The sequence below is a fragment of the Choloepus didactylus genome, chromosome 17, assembly GCF_015220235.1.
Source record: "Choloepus didactylus isolate mChoDid1 chromosome 17, mChoDid1.pri, whole genome shotgun sequence".
NCBI classification, from domain to species: domain Eukaryota; kingdom Metazoa; phylum Chordata; class Mammalia; order Pilosa; family Megalonychidae; genus Choloepus; species Choloepus didactylus.
Window position 1 is genome coordinate 21,274,250 of NC_051323.1, and position 21,406 is coordinate 21,295,655.

At 41.6% G+C, this 21,406-nt stretch overlaps 1 protein-coding gene across 1 annotated transcript; it reads right to left on the minus strand.

Moving 5' to 3' along the window:
• Window positions 1-12,194: 12,194 nt before the first annotated feature.
• LOC119512053 (DNA-directed RNA polymerase I subunit RPA49-like) lies at window positions 12,195-14,597 on the minus strand. Its single transcript, XM_037806609.1, has 5 exons — window positions 14,583-14,597; window positions 12,781-13,112; window positions 12,655-12,712; window positions 12,391-12,488; window positions 12,195-12,264 (listed from the first exon to the last, which is right to left on the minus strand). Exons 1-5 carry the CDS (start codon window positions 14,595-14,597, stop codon window positions 12,195-12,197), a joined length of 573 nt encoding a protein of 190 aa, XP_037662537.1.
• Window positions 14,598-21,406: the final 6,809 nt, after the last annotated feature.

A 21,406-nucleotide genomic window follows, 5' to 3' on the forward strand; every position in this document is an offset into this window, starting at 1 on the left:
AATGTAAAACTATAGAACTTTTAGAAAAAACCATAGGAGAAAATCTTCCCTAGTAGGATTAGGAAATGAGTTCTTATACCTGACTCCAAAAACATCATCCATAAAAGGATCAGTTGCTAAATTGGACTACATCAAATTTAAAAAACTGTTGCTCTGTGAAAGACCCTGATAAGTGGATGAAAAGACAAACTACAGAGTGGGAGAAAATATTTGCAAACCACAGATCTGTCAAAGGATTAGTGTCCAGAACTCTCAAAACTCAATAGTAAAAAACAAACAAACAAATGCAATCAGAAAATGGGTAAAAGAAAGGATAGACATTTCACTGAAAAGGTTATATAGATGGTAAATATGCACATGAAAAGATGTTCGACATCATTAGCCCCAGGGAAACACAAATTAAAACCACAGTGAGATATCACTACAACCTAACAGAATGCCTAAAATAAAAATAGTGACAATACGAAATGTTGGCAAGGATGCAGAGAAACTGGACACTCTTACATTGCTGATAGGAATGTAAAATGATACTAATTTGGAAAACAATTTGACAGATTCTTAAAAACACTAAAAAACCTAAACCCGCAGCTACCGTGCAATGCAGCAATTACACTCCTGGGCATATATCCCAGGGAAATGATGACTTATCTTCACACTAAAACCTGTACATGAATGTTTATAGCAACGTTATTCAAAATAGCCCCAAACTGGAAACAACTCAGTCGTTCTTCAATGGATGAATGGTTAAACAAACTATTATACATTCATACCATAAAATATTACTCAGCAGTGCAAGCACCAACCTGGATGAAATCTCCAGAGAATTATGCTGAGGGAAAAAAGCCAGTCCCCAAAGGTTACATACTGTGTGATTCCGTTTGTATAATAGTTTTGTGATGACACAATTACAGAAATGGAGAACAGGTTAGTGGTTGCCAAAGTCATACAGGGGGTGGAAGTGGGAGAGAAGTAGGTGTGACTATCAAAAGGCAACAGAAGGGATCCTGTGGTGATGGAAATGTGCTGTATCTTAATGGTATCAGCATCAATATCCTGGTTGCGAAATTGTACTGTATTCTGTAAGACATTACCACTGGGTAGACATGGTCAGAGGGTACAGGGATTTTTCTGTATCATTTTTTACAACTGCATGAGACTCTACATTTGTCTTAAAATTAAAAGTTTTTTTTTTAAGTGAAAAACAATATTCTTCTCTTCTGCTCCTTTTAAAGAGGGTGAACCTCAAAAGAGAGATGGTTTTGTTTTGTTGACCAGAGAAACAGATGTGATGAATAGCTAAGGGAATGTATCTGCATAACACAGGGCAGAGTGAGAGTTGGAAAGAGACAGAATGAAAGAAGGAGGGACAGGGAGGGACAGAGAGGCAGAGAAAAGGAGGAAAATCAGGGAAGATTTAGATTTAGAGCACTCACCAGAAGAAAGTGATGAGAAATCAAAGTGTGGGCATAAGAAGAATGTTTGGAGAGAATTTTAGACATTTTTGCATGATGTGCTATGTAACCCTTTCTTCAGGGTACATAAGAAAACTTCAGTAAGGAACTGAATTACTTACAATTTCTTTTTAAGTGGGATTTGAGTTTATTTGCAGTGGTGTGCAAAGCAGCCTGGAATGTCTGGGTCATCGTTGTTGGGTTTGGGTTTCCAACATGAACCACCTTTCCGGTAAATTACCCCCTAGAACCATGACAAGAATGAGCTTTCACCACAGCCATCCAGCTATGTTCATTGTGCAAGTGAGTGGAAGTTGAACCTACAGGAGCTGGGTGATCCTTGCGGCGTCACCTTCTAGAAGAGGGAAATGGTGGGGGTTATTCCAAAACCAGAATTAGAACCTTCGTGGAGCATGGACTTTCAAGGCTTGGATGTGTGAAATGGGGAACCACACTTAGGTGGTGTTCTATAAGCTAGATGAGGGAGTCCAAGAAATTCTCTCAGAGGGTGCAGGCTGGGAATTAGCATTTAGCTCAACCTGCTATGGACAATTTCCACAGATCCTTGGTTCTTTCACAAACAAGGAGTCGGTGGCAGACATGACTGGACATGTTCAGAAGCCCTGTCTTCTGGAGAGCGGAGGGACATGGAGTGAGAGACCACCTGCTACCACTTGCTAGAGGACGTCCGCGCTGTGGTGAGACAAGCCTCTGAAATGCTGCAGAGGTGGTAGAGCCTGGAGGCGGAGAAGTAGAGGAGGTTAAGAGGGCCTGCAAGGCCCAGCCCTGATAATTACCTGTGAACACAAAGCTGCAGAGACCAGTTCTGTGGCAGGATACCTGACAGCCTCAGAAACGCTCTGCAGCAGAGTGGAGACAGGCTGGAATTCAGACGGAGCTGGAGACTGCGCGTCAAGAGGAAGGGAAGCTGGAAGCGGATCCGGTGACCGGGACCTGAGGACTTGTGCGGAAGTTGATTCAAGGGCATAGGAAAGTGCTATTTAGAAAGGCAGAGAGAACTGGCCCAGGTATTGGAGGAATTGCTAATGGTGAAGTTCACGGACAAACTTAGATCTCACCGGGAAGCCTGATTGCTTGCTGCTGGGGAATCTAATTCAGGAGGAGGAAGCGAAAGCAGGTGCCCACGGCCTCCTTCAGGGAAACGGAGCTAATAGTGGAATTGGCCCCGGAAGTGGAATGCGGACATAGGATACAAGCACCAGGGGTGATACGGGGTGATTCAGCCTGAGGTCAGGAACTGGCAGGACGGGTTGCAGAGGGTGGGGAGGGACTGATGGCTCCACATAAGAACACACAGGGAGAGAAAAGACTTAGAGGGTTTAGAAGGGGGCAGGGATTTGAGCAGCTGCTGGGAGGAGAAAGGGATTCTGAGGAGAATTTTTAGGAAGCATTGCAGGGTTCCATACCATGCAACAAACTCCCTCCGCCATTGGCCCCCAGCAAATGCTGACATCACTGGCTTATTGAAAAGGCTTAGCTTATTGGGATACGGTCATGAATTTCTTTTCCCCAATAATTGCTCTCCAGCTCTACTGTGTCAGACTCTCCTTTCACACTGAGTAGCAGCCCTCCTGTCCACAACTTGTTATCTTACTCACTTGCAACATTGAAGCAGTTTCACTCCAGTACTGAAAACTCTGTCCTACTCACTAAAAAAATTTCAGTCTTAAACTCAGACCACAGCTCTTCAGTTAACTCCCTCTTCCTTCCAAGTCCCAGGTGCTTGAAGGTAGGGGGTGGGCTGGGGCAAGTGGGGGATGGGACTCACCTCTCAAATACCCCTCTGTCTTTCTGTTCCGAGCCCCTGCTCTGAGGAGACAGAGGGAGGAGGTCCGGCATCTCCTGTGATCCCTCTGCTGGTTGTTGCTGCTCCTCTGGCTGACACTGCCTGGCCACCGGGGGCCTCTGAGGGTCAGACCCCCAAACACTGTCCTCACTTGGGACAGTGAAGCCCCTCCCATGCAAGCTTCCTGACGCAGGTGGTCCACCCCTCAGAAAATGCCCCAGGGGTCTCTTCTCCCCAAAGACACTCAAGCCTCACTGCCTTCTCTGATGTCTCATATCTATTAGAAACTATGTGATCTGCTGAGCCAAACGTTGGGGTGCAGCTGACGCCCTTCTGGCAGCAGCCCCATCTTTCTGCCATCCGTTTCTCAAGTTCCCAGGAGTGTTGGAAGTTCTGTGGGTGCAAAGGTTCAGCAGCATTCAAAGAAAGAGACGATCTGCAGGGCTCAACTTGGTGGAGGTGGGATGATTCTCGTTCTTTTGAGGCCACCCTCTCTTGGCGTCCTCTAGCATAGCTCCCGTCCACGTCTCCAGCTCAGCTCCTCTGGCCCACCCTTGTATGCCATGCCCCTGTAACAGCAAAGTGCTTGTATTTCCTGTTCACTGTGGGGTTTACATTTCTGGGTCCTGGTACCTTTCTCCCCCGTCAACACCTGGGAAATTGTTCCTCTTTTGAAATTACTTGAGTCTTTAGTCCCGTCCCCAGGATGGGTGAGGCATCTCTTTCCTCTTACCCTGTGAACAAACATGTTCATAGCATGTATCTCATTATATTAAAATAACATGTTTAAGTATCTAACTCCCCCACCAGACTCTGTATCCTTTGAAGAGAGAAACAGGCTTTTTGACTTCCAAATGTTATCCCTAGGGAGCTTCTGATTCGCAGAAGGCAGTCAGTAAATGCTTGTTGATCAAACTAAGGAGAAGAAAGGGAAAATGTACCAAATCACTCATCTTTCACAATGAGGGGTATGTGCAATACACACTTGAATTTGGGGGGTACCAGCACTGACACCTTCCTGGGTTGGGGGGTGTCTGCCACTGTGTGAGTCTTGGTGGGACATGAGCCCAGCCTTTCATGAACTGAAGTTAGAAAAACGAAATCCTGTCCTCCCAGACCCCTGGCAACAACAGCACAGAGGAGTGGCCCAACTTTAGTTCACAGGAAGCCCCTCCCGGGATTCGAACCTGGGGGTTGGGGTGTGAACACGCAGAGGTCTGGGCCCTGTGGCTGAGGGGCAGGAGCGGGGCTCAAACAGGCTGGCCCTGCGGTGGCTGCCCTCTTGGTTCTGGGCCTCCTGCCCCCCTCCCCAGCCTCACTCTCAGGCTGCCCACCCGTTCCGTGATCCACCAAATAACCTGCCTCTAAAATCCTTTTCTAATCAAGCTAGCAGAGATGCTTCTCTTGTTTGCAAACAAGAACTCTATTAGTGTTTATAGATACAAATTTATGCTTGCCCTTGAAAACGATACATATAGATATATATATGTACATATATACATACATATATATTTAATAGAAAGCTAACCAGTAGTAGAATAAAATGGGATATGAAACTTGCAAAATACTAAATTAAAAAGAACAATTGAACAATGTACCAAAAAATAAGAAAGAAGAAAAGGAGGAACATAAGTAAGCATAAGAATAAAGACAATAGATCAATAGCATCAGTTACTGTAACAGAATAAACGTGACTGGGTTACACTTTCCATTTGAAACAGGACTCAGAATTCCAAAGGATAAATCTAACATGATACAATTACGTGGTAGTTTCTTGTATTGGCTTCCTAACTTCTGTCCCATCCTCCTTTTATTTGGAGAGATTGTAAAACTAAAAATTACCTTTCCCAGAGACCTCTGACATGAAGGTGTTGGGTGTACATTTGGTTGGGCAGTTGGATGCTCTCGAGGGAGCTTTGGCAGGTGGGAGTCAGGTGGAAGCTCCTTCCGGGGGCTGGGTGATGGGAAACAAGTGTGTACACACAGGAGCACTGGTGGGGGTCACAGCTGAGTGATGGTGTCCTGTCATCAGCTTCTTGCCAATAGCTTCCCGAGCCCTGGGCAGCTGCTGTGATGCTGTGAACTTGGAATTGGGTATCCAGCAGGGTCCCCCGACTTCTACTCCTTCAGCAATCTCTGTTTTAAATTCCTTTCCACTTGAAACACATAAGGCGGTTTCTGTTTCCTGCATGGAAATCTAACTAACATATATTGCTTACAGAAGACAGGCCTAAAATAAAGTGACACATAAGGCTCTTCTTTAAAAAGATGCACACAGATCTATTACATAAATTAAAACAAAGCAAAACCTAAAGTAGGGATGGCAATACAACAGAAGCATTCAAGAAAAAAACATTGTATAGAATATTGATATAAGATGCAAATTACAAAGCAGATATAAGGCTCATGTCTGTGTCTGTGTTTATGTTCTGCATAAAATAGCCTCTAAATATTAAAAATAAAAATCTTACAGATCAAGAAGAAATTCATAGGACTGTAGTCTTAGTAGGAACCTTTACCATTTCTTCTATGGACTTCGATGATTCAAATGGACAAACAAACAAAAGAATTAAATAATATAAATAAGCTTTTCAACATTTATAGTCCACAAACACATTATTCATATTCCTTTAAAATGGCCATGAAATATTGGGAAAGTAAGATAAATGTTAGGCCATAAAAGAAATTTCAAAAAAACTCCCAGATGTAAATTCCCTTCAACCATAATCCAACTAAACAAGGAATTAGCAAGAAAAATATTAGAAAGTTGAGTCCAAGCCCTGGGAAATTAAGCAATGTTTTTCTAAATAACTCTTGGGTAAGAAAGGAAATAAAACATGTAATTAAATACTGTTTTGAAAAAAACAATAACAATACCACCAGGTTTCAAAATTTCTGGCATGCGACAAAGCTATACCCAGAAAAAGAATATTCTTGAATGCTATTATTATTTTTAGAAAAAGGAATAATAAAAATAAATGAATTAAATAGTTATCTCAAGAAGTTAAGTTTTTAAAAAATATAAAATAAATGTATGTGAGGAAGTAAAAAGCAATTAATAAAATGAAAAGCAGAAATTAATTGAAAACACAGAAAAGTATCATGAATAATTCAATCCAAGCTGGTTTCTGTTAAAAAAAAAATCAAACAATAAATTAGACAAAACTTCAGAAGTCTAGTAAAAAAAAAAAAGAGAGAAATTATGTTAGCATATTTGAGGATCTTGATGAAAAGGATGATTTTCAAAGGAACATATAATTTACTATAATTAATTCAACAGGAGGTAAAAAGTCTGCTTATGCTGCTGATCCTTAAAGAAAAAATTTAAAAGTTGTAAAGGAAAACTCCCAGCCATGGAGTACGGATTTTTTATTGGACAGCTCTTGGGCACCACTTCAAATGCTCTGGGCCTCATCTCTTACTTCACCCACAACCGTGGCTGCTGGTTCTGCCTTGGCCTTGAACCGTATCCGGTTCACAAGACTTCTGGTGGTGCAACACCTCTTATATCCTGCCCCAGGGCTTTTCTGACACCCCTCAAGTTGCATGTCAGCGCGACCCTGCCTTTTTAACCCTGGGCGAGAAGTAATGTCCTTTGGGGCAACCGCCTACCGAGGAGGGGAAGGAGCCAATAGATAAATGCACCCCTTTTTCTTTTCCCAGGTGGTAGACCATGAGATGCATGTCTTAAAGCTGCTCAGCTTCTCCAGTGGGATTGAGCCCCCTGCAGCTTGATAATGCATCCTTGTTTGGGCTCTCCCTCCTTCCGCATTTCACTTCCCTGTCCCTCACTCCTGCCCCAGCCCTTAGAGCTTCATTTCCAGGTGAATAATCACACAGAAGCCTTGGGCTCAGGCTCTGCTTTCAGAGAAACCCAGGCTAGGCAGTTGGTACCAGGAGCAGCCCTTGAAAGCAGACCCTCAATGTGGGGTCTTACAGCTGGGCCATGTGCAGGTCCGATGGCCATCAGGTCCCCATAGCTGGTGGTAAGCAGGACAGTGCTGACTCCTAACCTGCAGTGACATCACAGTTACTGAGACTCATACCTGTGGTTGAGTAGGATGAGGTGGAGCTGGAAGTTGACGTGTTGGGTTAGGTGGTAGTCATGCTGGACATGGAGGGATATAATGTTCTGAAAGGGCAGATTCAAACAATTTACTGGGAAGTTATTCCAAGCCTTTAAGGAAGAAATAATTTTTGTATTTTAAAAAATTGCTCCAGAAAGTGAGATATGGTAGGTTGGTGTAGGCTGGAGTGAAATAGTGACACATCCTAGAGTAATTTGGGCAGATAATAAAAAATATATTTACAGCCTCCCCCTCCCCAGCCCCGAGGATCTGGGGAAGGTGCGGATGTGTTGGATATCCTCACCGACTGGTGTTGATGTTGTCACAAACATTGGGACTGGCGGTTTGATGTGCTGAGCCCTCGAGCATGGGACTTGCCCTTATGAAGCTCATTACCACAAAGGAGAGTCTAAAGTTGTATGTAATGGTGCCTAAGAGTCTCCCCCTGAGTACCTCTTTGTTGCTCAGATGTGGCCCTCTCTCTCTCTAACTGAGCCATCTCGACAGGTGAACTCGCTGCCCTCCCCTCTACGTGGGACCCGACTCCCAGGGGTGTAAATCTCCCTGGCAATGCAGAATACGACTCCCGGGGATGAATGTGGACCCGGCATCGTGGGACTGAGAGTATCTTCTTGAGCAAAAGCGGGATGCAAAATGAGACAAAATAGTTTCAGTGGCTGAGAGATTCCAAATGGAGTCGAGAGGTCACTCTGGTGGACATTCTTATGCACTATATAGATAATACCTCTTAGGCTTTAATGTATTAGAATAGCTAGAAGTAAATACCTGAAACTACCAAACTCCAACCCAGCAGTCTGGACTCCTGAAGACAATTATATAATAATGTAGATTACAAGGGGTGACAGTGTGATTGTGAAGACCTTGTGGATCACAACCCCTTTATCTAGTGTATGGATGAGTGGAGGAATGGGGATAAAAACTAAAGGACAAATGGGGTGGGATGGAGGGATGATTTGGGTGTTCTTTTTTCACTTTTATTTTTTATTCTTGTTCTGGTTCTTTCTGATGTAAGGAAAATGTTCAGAGATAGATTGTGGTGATGAACGCATAACTATGTTATCATACTGTGGACAGTGGATTGTATATCATGGATGATTGTATGGTGTGTGAATGTATTTCAATAAAACTGAATTTAATAAACAAAACAAAACAAAACAAAACAAAACAAAAACTGCTCCAGAGAATAGAAAAATTTAGAAAGCTTTCTGATTTATAAAATAAAACTAATATAACCCTGATGGCAAAAATGACAACAAAAACTACAGACCCGTGTCTTTTATCAACTGAGAAGAAAAATTCTAAAATAAAAAGTATTAACAGATCTTTTTGAATAGTATAATTTTTAAAAATATACCACACAATGTCCAGATAAGGGTTTATTCCAGAGTGCAATTCTGTCTCAACAATGGAAGACCTATTACTACAATTTATCATATCAATAGTTTAGAAAGATGACAAAAAGAGATTTAGCAATCCATTTTTTAAAGAGAATTCTTGGTAAATAAGGAATACAAAGAAACAACATAATTGACAAGTTATTTCTTAAGCAAACTGCCAACAACATATTTAGAGTGAATAATTAGAGGCATTCCAATGTTTTACAGGGTAAAAATGTCTGTCTTGAAAGTTAAGTATAAGAATGTCCATATGACCTAGCGATCCCTCTTCTAAGTATATACCCAAAAGAATTGAGAGCAGAGGCTCAAACAGATACTTTTACACCAATGTTCATAGCAGCATTATTCACAATTGCCAAAATGTGGAAGAAACCAAAGTGTCCATCAACAGACAAATGGATAAACAGAATGGGTATACAGATACGATGAAATACTATTCAGTCATAAAAAGGAATGAATTTCTGATACATGCTACAGATGGATGAACCTAGAATGAAATAAGCCAGATACAAAAGGACAAATTCTGTATGATCTCAGTTTATATGAAATAATTAGAAAAAGCAAATTCATAGAGTTGAAACTAGAATATAAGTTACCAAGGGCAAGGGTGGGGGTGGGAAATGCTTAATAAGTACAGTTTTTGTTTCGGGTGATGGTAATGAATGGTAACACAGTATTGTGAATGTAATTAACACCGTTGAATTGCATACTTGAAAGTGGTTAAAATGGGAAATTTCAGTTGTATATATGTTGCCACAATAAATTTTAAAAGATAACTGTCTTGTTTATTGTTTGATCATTGGTCTAAAGTTTCTGCCCATTACAAGAAAACACAAAGAAGGAAAAAGGCATATATGTTTACAGAAAAGACATAAAATTTTCATTAGTTGCAATAATATTATTATCTACCAGGAAACAAGAGGGAATCAACTTTTGAAAGATTAGAACTGCAAGGGGACCAAACCGTATCAGTGGGTGAAGAGGTGGCAGCTTTGGCTGCAGCCACAGGGTACACAGGCCTTCTGGTACCTTCACCCAGAGGAATGGGTCCTGAGGCTTTGGTGCCCTGGTTCATCCCCAAGGGTCCTAACCGGGAAGTCGTCATCACCATTCTGGCGACCTGTTTAGTTTGCTCTTATCTCCTTTGTCTGCTTGCAGTTCCAGCCCAGCTCAATCCTCTCTTTGGATCACAGTTAAAAAATGAAACTCAAGTATCCTTGGCCTCGAGGAAGAGGACACGCTGCACTGTGCTCAGTCATCTTGGTGATGGAGAGAATTCCTCTCTCCTAATCCAGACCACCTTGCTTAACACATCTGCTTTGATATCAGATGCCTTAAACATTGTACATAGCTTATGTTGAAGTTCAGCAGATTGTGCTCTTCTGAGGTTGAAGGGGCTGTTTATATGTAAAGTCTCTCTTTTAGAAAATCTATGGATCTGAAGAAGCCTCCTGCTCATTCATGGCATGAGAACAAGCCTTGTGCCCAAGACATGCCCAGGGGCTGCAAAAATCTCCATGGGTCAGTCAGAAGGAGACTGATTGGAGGGAAGATCTGCCCCGATGTGATGGGACCACCCCAAACCCTTTTCTCAGGATTTCTCTGTCATATTTTGGAATAAACTATTTTTCTGATTTCCATGGAAGAATACTTGAACTAATAAAAGAGTTCAGTTGTGATGTTCTAAAATATATATTAAGAAGTCAAGGATTTTACAATATATCGGCAATAACAGGTTCAAAAGATCTAAAGGAAAATGGTTCCCAATGACTATAGCTACAGAAATTGCAAAGTGTCTAGGAATAAACTTGATATGAAATAAGCAGTGATTTGCCCTGTCAGATATCACCATATAAAACAAAACAATATATATATCACAATATATAACATTAGTTGAGATAGTCTGAGAGCTACACAGACTAAGGCTGACACATTGATGATGAAGAGTAGAAAGTCCAGAAACAGATACAGACAAGCCTAAAATTTTAATACAAGATAAAGCTTGCCCTTTGTGCTCGTTTGGATATATTATGTCCCCCAAAACGCCATGTTCTTTGATGCAAGCTTGTGTGGACAGGCGTTCTTGGTGTTGATTAGGTTGGAACTTATTGATTGAGTGTTTCCATGAAGGTATGATTCAATCAACTGTAGGCAAGACCTTTGATTGGATAATTTCCATGGAGGTGTTACCCCACCCATTTAGGGTGGGTCTGAATTAAATCACTGGGCCATATAAAGGAGCTGACAAACAGAAGGAGAAAAGCTGCAACTTGAGACATTTTGAAGACGGCCGTTGAAAGCAGACTTTTGCTCCGGAGAAGCTAAGAGAGGACAAATGCCCCAAGAGCAACATTTGGAAGAACCCACAGGAACTGAGAGAGGAGCTGGAACACAACCCGGGATTAGCAGATGCCAGCCACGTGCCTTCCCAGCTTACAGAGGTTCTCCTGGACACCATTGGCCACCCTCCAGTGAAGGTACCCGATTGTTGATGCCTTACCTCGACACTTAATGGCCTTAAGACACTAACTTTGTAAGCAAATAAACCCCCTTTATAAAAGCCAATCCATTTCTGGTGTTTTGCAAAATGGCAGCATTAGCAAATCAGAACACCCTTCAAACTAGTTATAATAAGGATAATATTTTCAATAATTGGTCAAACAGTTAACCATTTGTAAAATTAAACTTCTACTTCACACAACACATCAACATCAATGCCAGGTAGATTAAAGTTTTAAATCAAAAATGAAATTATAAAACCCTCAAGGGAAACCAATAAATGGTTATCTACATTTTGGGTGGGGAATTACTTTTTAAAAATGATTCCAAAGATAGAAATCATAAAGAACAAGATCCATATATATGTAATGAGCAAAACATGCCATTTATAATCACAGCAACATCAGTGCAGGGAGAGGAAGTCTGATCTGGCTGTCTCTTTATATTTCTGCTTAAGAGAAGCACGACTGAGATGCTTCACATGCACACCAAAGCTAACCATCGTTTTTTCCTTTCTTTTCAAAAAAAAAAAATGGAAATGAAGAAAAACAGTGGCTACAATGCAGCCAAAATGCTCTGTGTGAAAAGCACACAACCAGGTAATTCTCCTCCGCTTTGACTGCCGTCTGCAGTCTGGGCTGGAGGCAGCGGGCTGGACAGAGTGCCCAGTTTGTGATTCTCTTCTGTCAGGTGCCAGGGCCACCCTTCTTTTAGAGATTTTCAGCTTCAAAGCTTTTGCTATCTTGAGTATCCTTTCCCCACTGTCTCCAAGTCCCTCTGTAACGTTGTCAAGTCAATCTGGAAGTCGTTTATGTGTGCGTATGATCACGTATGCGGTGATCTTTGCCTTCACTGAATCCAAGATTAAGTTCTGTAAACTGCCATTGTTGTAAGTCAAGCAGGTAAAGTGCTTCAGGAATTTGGTGTGGTCCCAGGGCGCTTTATCTCTTACTCACTTTCTGAGATCGAAATTTGATGAGGACATCCAGAAACCATATGCATCGGGCCTGGCAATCTCAGCACTCCTCATTTGATGGCAAAGACTTCAATGCTTCTATGACAAAAAAGCAACGGCTGTTCTCTTCAATCATCTTCAGTATTTCTTCTGATGTGACATTCCTGAAAGCTTCAGATGGGCTCTAAAGAGCATCGTACTCCACAGGGGAAAGAAGATCTTCAAATTTACAAACGTCTTCAGGCCTGGCTGCATCAGCATAGCAGAGAGGAAGGTTGTGGGGGTCATCTTGTAAGCATCGTGGATGGCATCACTGACCCTTTGAATCAGTGATATTCTCTGCAGCTTTAGCTGCTGCAAGATCCAAAGTTTCACTGCCAGCTTTGTTCATTCTCCTGGAGTTCAGAGCTCGCTTCTGTTTGGTGATGCCAAAGGCTTCACTGCAAGAATCCATCTTCTCCCTGTAAGTTTTGATCCGATTCCCTGATGCCGGTTCATTCTCTACTGATTCATCTACCAAAACAAACAAACAAACAAACAAACAGAAAAAAAAACAGAAAGGAGAGAAACAAAATAAAAAACTGCAAACAGTGGCTGCATGTTGAACAATTCAGCATCATAGACTTTCACCTGACCAGAGAGCTTGTTCAAAATCCCCACAAAGTGCCGGCACAGAATGTTGCATTTGAGGGCTCCAGTCCCCAAATTGTTTCCCACAGAGGAAGGTCTGTCTGTTTCAGCTGCCAGGATCCATTGATGACTCTTCCTGGGATTTGTGGAGACTTTGCTCTTGCGCATGTTGACTGGACTCTGCAGATTCCCACTGGTGAACTGGACTAGCACAGCTCCGTGGCTCTCGTTGTGCTCCCCATGGTACAGCCATTTTGCATTTAGCAACACGTCCACCGCATCAGCCTGTCGGGTCACCAAGCCCCAAATTTAAGACAGCCAGAGCCAAGGAGCACGTTCATTCACAAGAATGAGTCAAGGCTGTCCATTAGATTTTGACAATATATATTTTTCAAGTCTGGATATCAAAAGATAGTAAATAAAATGAAAAGACAACAATTTGGGGGGGAAATGTTTGCAATTTGTAAGGGAAGCAAAGTTTTTATATCCATAACATAATGTTCTTATAAATCAATAGGAAAAAGAAAAATAGTCCAACCAAAAAATAAACATGCAATTCACAAAAGAAATGTACACAACCCTGGTGCTGGAAAAAATGATCAAGCTCAATAATAATCAGGGAAATGCAAAATTTAAGAAATGAGATACCATTGTTTACCTATCAAATTGGCAAATATTTAGTAACTAGAATTAAAGAAGATACAGGGAATGGATACTCCATGCCTTGATGATTTAGGCAGCACAAATTTTTGAAGGATTATTTGGAAATAAATATCAAAACCTGAGTAGTGATTACACATTTTAAACCAGAAGTCACATGTCTAGGATCTATGACCAGGGCATTTACATTAAAGATATGCACAAAGCTTTGGCTAAAAAATTCCTTTGTCATGCTATTGTAATAGCAAAACCAATAAAAAACAACCTAAATCTACAACAACAGGAAATTGATTAAATATAGGAATATATATTTATGTATGATATGTATAATAAATAAATACATATTGTATAATGCAATCCTATGCAACCATTAAAAATAATGTTTTAGAAGCATACTTCATGACTTGGAAAGATTGCAATATATCGTTAAATTACAGATTGGGTTCCTAAACAGCATGTATCTCATTTTTATTTTTGCAAAACAAATAAGTTTCTATTTGCATGAAACAAAGACTGAAAACATATAACCAACATGTTAATAGTGGGTATCACTGGCTAGCAGGGTTCCCATTTATTTTATTTTATTTTTCGTTGCCTTCTGCCTTTTTAAACTTTCTTAGGGGCCACATGGAATTTCTATAATTTGGAAAGAAAAACATATAAATGCTAAAAACAAACAAACCAACCCAACACTCCCAGAAGGTCACACCCCAGAAGTGGCTAAAATTCCTTTGTAAACTTCCCGGAACAAAAGTGGCAATAGGAAATAGAAAATGAAGTTATTATTTCTGCATTAATTACTGTTATTACGGAGGCACAATTACCGAGTGGGCGGGTGCCAAGTTCCTGTCACTGCCTAAGTCTCAGTGGTCAGGGAGTTGCTGTGCCTTTCTGGCCTCTTCCATCAGCAGCTCTCAGAGCAGTACACAAACATTCATTTCCGGGTGAATTGGAAATGTGGCAAGACCAACCCTGGCTTTGGGGGGGGGGGCAAACCGAGCCTCAGAGAGAAAAGGGGATGTGTCCCATCCCAAGAGTAGAATTCCCAAACCTAACGCCTGGGAACGCACTAGCTCACACCAAGCCTTCCGGTACCTTTTGGGGCCCCATCTAACAGTCTGAAGGGCTCTCCTTAAAGCAAAGCCAAATCTGCATCCCTGCAACTTCCACTCACTGGTCTTGGTTAAAACACACACACACACACACACACACACACACACACACACACACACACACAATTTTTCCATCATTCTAACCCAACTTCTTAGTTCTGCTGGGTTCTGGCTGTGCTGGGATCACCATCCAGCAGAAGCAGAAGCAATAACTCTTTGCATCTCTCTTCCTATCAAAGCTCTCCCTAATCCAACTTTTGAGCACTGCAGATGGAGTTTTTTTGTTTGTTTGTTTTTGTTTTGAAAATGAAACCCTTGCTTTTCCCTCCCCTTGCTGTAATTAACCCTACCTTGCTCTGAATCGTGAGAAAGGCTGCAGTGTCTTACACGACAACCCTACTTGCAGTGATGGAGGCCCAGGAAAACCTGTCCGAGTCCATGTCCAGGGCATTTGGGGATGGGGTGGAGGCACAGAGAATTTTGTAAAGATGGGTGGGTCCAGAAATTGCGATGTGGGTCATGGTCAATGTTAGTTTCCCACCCACCGTCTCTTGGAGAACAAGGCTTGCATCCTGTTTGTTGAGGGGCTACACCAAATTAAAGAGCTGCTGAAGCAATGACTACATCCTGTAGAATTGTTTTTCATGATAAATCTCTAACCAGGAACAGAAGTCTTAAAACATGAAAATACACCTGTAGCCTACTACATGGCCCCACCCCATATGTTTTTAATTAATTCAGTCACCTCCCCACCTCCTTTTATTTTCATGTTAATGGAATCCAACTAATCCCTTAATCAGCTACCCACTTCAGCCCTCTCCCATAAACGTCTTTTGGTTATGCTTAATAATCCTCATTTCACAAATAAGCCTGCAGCCATTACGTCTAAACAAAATCAAGAAGCCTAAGGTTTCTTATCCTCCTAACTTGTTGAAAGATTTTATCAAAACCTGCTGTTACCCAACCTGTTTCTCAAAAACCATGTCAATCCCATAAAACTAAAATTACTATTTCTGGGGTTGGGGTGAGGGATGAGGGTGAGGAAACCCTCAGAAGAGTAGAAATGAAGCTCAGGAATGGATTTTAAATGCCTCTGGGGTTTACGTCTGGACCTCAAACTTCACCAGCCTCAAACTACCCTCCTCTCCTTTCACTTGTCTTGGGTGTTTGATGATATGTGTGTGTGGGTGGGTGGGGTGGGGGGTATATACGTATAATTTAAAACTTTTTCAAACTTACAGAGCACTTACAAAAATATTCCAACCCCAAAAGAGAGAACTCCAAACACCCCTATCCCTCTCGATACCCAGACCTACCAATTTTAACATTTTTCCACATTTGCTGCATTATTCCATCTGTCCATCCATGTTATCAGTCTGTCTATCCATCCATCCATCTACCTGTGTGTCTATCAATCCATTTTCTGAACACTTGTGTGTAGGCTGTATACATCATGCCCCTTGAACACAATACTGCCACAAATGTTTCCTAAGAACAAGGATATTCACTTATATAATCTCCTTGAGTGCAGTTAACAGGTTCTACAAATTTAACATTGGTATAATGCTTGCAGTCTATATTCCAAGTTTTTCGTATTTCCCAATAATGTCCTTTGAGCCTTTTCTCCTCTCATGTTACATTCCCATCCAGGATCATGTATTGCATTTAATTGCTATTATCTGTTTTGTTGCTTTTCTATTTTTTAATTGTGGGGACACATCTGCAACATAAACTTTCCCATCTCAACCACTCCCAAGCATACAGTTCAGTGGGGTTAAACACATTAACAATGTTGCAATACCCTCACCGCCTTCCATTACTAAAACTTTCCCCTCGTCCCAAACAGAAACCCTGCACCCATTATGCATTAACTCGCCATGCCCCATGCCCCCATCCCTGGCAACCTATACTCTAATTTCTGTCTCTATGAGCTTGCATATTCTCTGATATTTTCTTTGTAGTTACCATGGGGCTTAAATTTAGCACCCTAAATCTTTAACAATCATGTTTGCTTAGATACCAACTTAACTTCAATAGTATACACCCTGTGTTCTTGTACTCCTCCATCCCCCCCCCACCTTTATGTTGTTCTTGACACAAATTGCATATTTAAACATTATGAGTCCAAAACAACTGATTTATCATTCTATTTAATGTGTTTGCCTTTTCATCCTGTAGGAAGTAAAAAGTGGAGTTACAAACCAAAAACACAATAGTACTGGCATTTATATTAACCTATGTTGTCACCTGACTGGAGATGTTTACTTCTTTATGTGGCTTTGACCTACTGTCTAGTGTCCTTTCCTTTCAACCTGTAGAATTCTTTTTAGGGCTGGTCTAGTGGTGATGAACTCCCTCGGCTTTTGTTTATCTGGGAACTTCTTAATCTCTCCCTCATTTAAGAAAGATAGTTTGCTGTATATAGAATTCTTGGTTGGCAGTTTTTTTGTTGTTTGTTTTTGTTTTTGTTTTGTTTTGCTTTCAGCATTTTAAATATGTCATCCCACTGCCATCTTGCCTCCATGGTTTCTGAAGAGAAATCACTATTAGTCTTCTCGAGGCTTTCTTGTATGTGACATGCTGCTTCTCTATGATGGCTTTCAGAATTCTCTCTTTATCTTTGACATTTGACAGTTTGGTAATAACATGGTGCAGTGTGGGTCTATTTGGGTTTATCCTGTTTGGAGTTCATTGAGAGTTTTAGTTGTGTATATTCATCTTTCATTAAATTTGGGAAGTTTCAGTCGTTATTTCTTTGAATATTCTCTCTGCCCCTTTCTCTCTTTCTGTTCTTTCAGGGACTCCTGCAATGTGTATATTGGTGTGATTGATGTCCCACAGGTTTCTCAGGCTCTGTTTACTTTTCTTTATTCTTTTTGCTTCCTGCTCCTCAGACTGATTGATTTCAGTTGTCTTATCTTCAAGTTCACCGATTCTTTCTTCTGTAGCTCCAATCTGCTGTTGAATCTCTCTGGGGAACTTTTAATTTCTGATCCTGTGGTCTTCAGCTCTGATTGGTTCCCTTTCATATCCATCTCTATATTGATATTCTCTATGTGTTAATCTATTGTTTCCCTTTAATTTCCTGTAGTTCTTTGTCCATGTTTTCTTTTAGCTCTTTGAGCATATTTAGGACCATTTTTGAGAGTCTTTGTCTGGAATGTCCTAGGCCTGACCCTCCTCCATGATGGCTTCTGATGCTTTAATCTTCCCCTTTGCTTGGGCCGTCACTTCCTGTTTCTTGCATGTTTTGTAATCTTTTGTTGAAACCTGGAGATTTTGATATTCTAATGTGTTAATGCTGGAATTTAGACTCTGTGACATCTGTTCCTTAGACTTGTATTCAGCTACTGTTATGATAGAGATTCTCTTGAATGCCAAGAGCTAACAAAAAAAAAAGAGGGGGAAAAAAGAAAATACCTTTCCCAGTCTTTACAGATTGACCTGAGAGCATGCTCTCCTTCAGAATCTATCCATATAATGATTTAGAGAGTAGCTCAAGGTCAAACATAGGGGCCACCCTGATGCTTTCTGTGCATGCCCCTTGCCTTGGGCATGTGGATGTGGCCCTAGAAATTCCACCACTTACCTGGATAGGAATCTCCCCTCTTCCCTAGGGAACAGTTTCTTCACATCCAGGGCACTGTATCGTATGTCCCACAGGCAGCAGTCCCTTGTCCCAGGCAGCCACGACTTGACTGCTCTCCCACAGGGTTCTGCAGGAGAGCTCTGGGTGTTGCCATCTACATGCAGGGCAAGTTACGGGTCAGCAAGCTTATGGCAGGTATCCTGGTTCAGTCCTTCATGCTGCCACCAGACAAATTGGGCCAGACATCAACGTTCCCAATTTGTGAACAAGGGCTACTCTACTCCCCCGAGAACCAGCATTGCATTGGGAAAGTGGGCTGGCTCTGTGCTGAGCTGGGGAGGGGATGGGAGAGGGGCTAGCCAGGGCACTACGAGATCCTACTGCTTTCAAGATGCCCTTAAAAAAAAAAAAATGGCACTTGCCCTGTTACTGAAGTCCGTTAACTATTTTTTTGAAGCATTGAGAAAGGTTTCTGCCACTCCTTGTTGGTTGTTCAAAGCTTGTGTGAGGGGATGGAGCCCTGAAGCTTCTCACTGTGCACTTTGACCAGGGTAGGGTCTATATATTTTTTATGTATAGGTGTATAGTCATATATATGTGTGTGTGTATATATATGTATGTATATATTTATAACTATAGAAATTTTTTTTCATAAAAGTCAGATAAAAGAAAGAGCCTTTTAAAACTTGAAAAACAGAAAATGGTAGATCTAAAAATCTAAGAAAAATGGGTAGCATCAATCTGAAGCTGATTTCCAAACAGAATGTGACACTTTAGACTTTGCATCCCCTCCCCACCTTCCATGTTGGAAGCTTTTCCAAAGAGATGAGAAACCACTTCACACCTTTAACTGTGAAACCAAAGATTCTGATTTTTTTTTTAAATACTCAGAAAAGTGGAAATAAAGACAATTTACCAGTCCACTTAGGGATTTTTAAACCAATCTAAACTTACTTCAAGGTCTTTACCAGTTGAGCCATTGGAGGTAGGTGCCCCCCACCCCACACGCACACACACGTGCACCCAGCACTTACCCACACACTCCCCAACATGTCTATACATTTTTCCTGCTGTAGTTTCCTTGTCATGCAGTTTCATAAGAATAAAGCACAAAAAAGAGTTTGAGGAAACAGGTAGGTCAGGCTGGCATCTGTGATTTGCAGCAGGCACATTGAGTGTGGTTTTGCATTCTAAGAGGGGTCAACTGTTGGGAAATAAATTAGCTGCAGAATTCAATGGTTGAACAATGTGAACTAAGAGAGGCAGGGGTGGAGAAAGGAAAAAGGAAGAGGGGCAAGGTCCCCTCTGCTTGATGAATGCAGTTATCGAAGCCCTTTATGCATCCTGTGTTAACGCCTTATTAAAATTCCTAGACTTGGCACATTCTCTACCATCTCTGCATGAAACCTGCAGCCCCCATAAACAAACAAATTACTTCTGACACCATAGGGTTTCCAACGTCAGACTGGTGGCTACAATTGACAAAGACATGTCTAAAGATGCACATTAACTGGAGAAGTTTTTAAGAAGTCCCAGCTCTGTCTTCTGATTTGGAGTTTTCAGGTCCCTCTCTTCAACAGGAATTCTGCATCCAGCATTGCTGAATCAACTTTGATCACAGGAAGAGGAAATTATTATGAGTTTGATGCTTCCTGCTGGACTACTATGCATGGAAGATGTTTGGAGATGAAATTATCCATAGACTTTAAACATTTGCTTTGGTAGAAGTTTGGTAGAAAATGTATTTTCATTATCCTCTAAGCTGGGGAAGGGAAAAAAAATCCTTCCTTTTGTTGGCACAGACATAGAGATGGATAGAGGGATAATCATTTAGGCATTACACATTAGGATAAAGATTAACATTATGCAGTTGAATTAAGTGACTTTACTTGTGAGAGAGTGGGGGTGGGGAGAGGGTATTGGGAGAGACTTGAGCGGGAGAGTTTCCCCTGAGCACATTCAAGGAACCTTTAAGCATCAGCTTCCAAACTGGAAAGTGACTCCATGAATTTTTGTTTTGTTTTGTGTTTTCTCTTTTAACACCAGGTGGTCAGATTGTCATTTTAATGCAGGAACTACTCTCAGATAGAGATTCTACTACTCCATCTTTTCTGCTGTGCAGGTGAAAGTTGGATTTTTTGTTCGATTGTCCCCTTGCATGCTAACAGCAAGCTTTCACCCAAATCCTAGAGAACTGATAGAGAGTTCATGTGATCTATTAATTCACTTTGGATATTACTTACATTGTGTCCTTGGGGCGCCTGAGGTTGGCATAAGTTTTGTTTTAGCCATCACCAGGGTGACAGTGTCTATGACCCCAGCAAGACTGTGTAGCTGATATGAACAGTACATCATTGTGTTCACTCCGTGTGATGGTGGAGGCTGTATCCTTTTTCAAACTATTCCACTAAACAAAGAGAGCCACAACTCCAAGGGAGCATGTGAGGTGTCTTAGTTTGCCAGGGCTGCTATGACAAATACAACAATGGGTTGGTTTAAAAAAGAAGAATTTATGGGCTCATGGGTTTAGAAGTCCCAAATCAAGGCATCAGCAAGGCCCTGCTTTCTTCTGGTGCTTTCTGCTGGTGCTGACTTCGTGCTCTCCTTGGGGTTCCTTGGCTTACGTCTCTGTCTCCATTACATAATGATGCTCTTGGTCTCCTTTGGCTTCCTCTGACTGAGTCTAAATTTCCTCTTTGAAGGCCTCCAGTTATATGGCTGGAGGCCCACCCTGATTCAGTTTGGCCACACCTAATTAGGATCTCTTTGAAGAGCCTATTTACAAATGAGTCCACACACTGACTCACCTTCACATGTTCAAAGACACTGTTTACAAATGGACTCACATCCACAGGAACATGGATTAAGACTTGAGCATGTCTTTCATGGGGTACATGATTCAATCCCCAACATGGGGTTTGTGATATCTTGCTATTAGCTATTTTAGAAATACCTAAATGAGGGTGTCAGCCAGGGTGTTGACTGGTCTGGTTAAAATAGCTTTTTATTTCCCTCCAGAAATCCTGAGTCTGGTAGCATTTATCACCTCAGGAGCCCTAACAGTCCCTTCCTCATCACCAAACCCCACCCCCACCCCACCCCCATCCACCACCATGTCCAAATGCACAGAAGACATAAAAGAGTGTGTGGAGACCCTGGCAGGTGATCTCACTGCCCTCCCCCCTACGTGGGACCTGACTCCCAGGAGTGTAAATTTC

Coding starts and splice junctions, on each gene's coding strand:
- LOC119512053 (XM_037806609.1), bottom strand. Junction 12,713..12,780: donor AACATGCAGCCACTGTTTGC/AGTTTTTTATTT, acceptor GTTTGTTTTGGT/AGATGAATCAGTAGAGAATG. Junction 12,489..12,654: donor GGATCAAAACTTACAGGGAG/AAGATGGATTCT, acceptor CACGATGCTTAC/AAGATGACCCCCACAACCTT.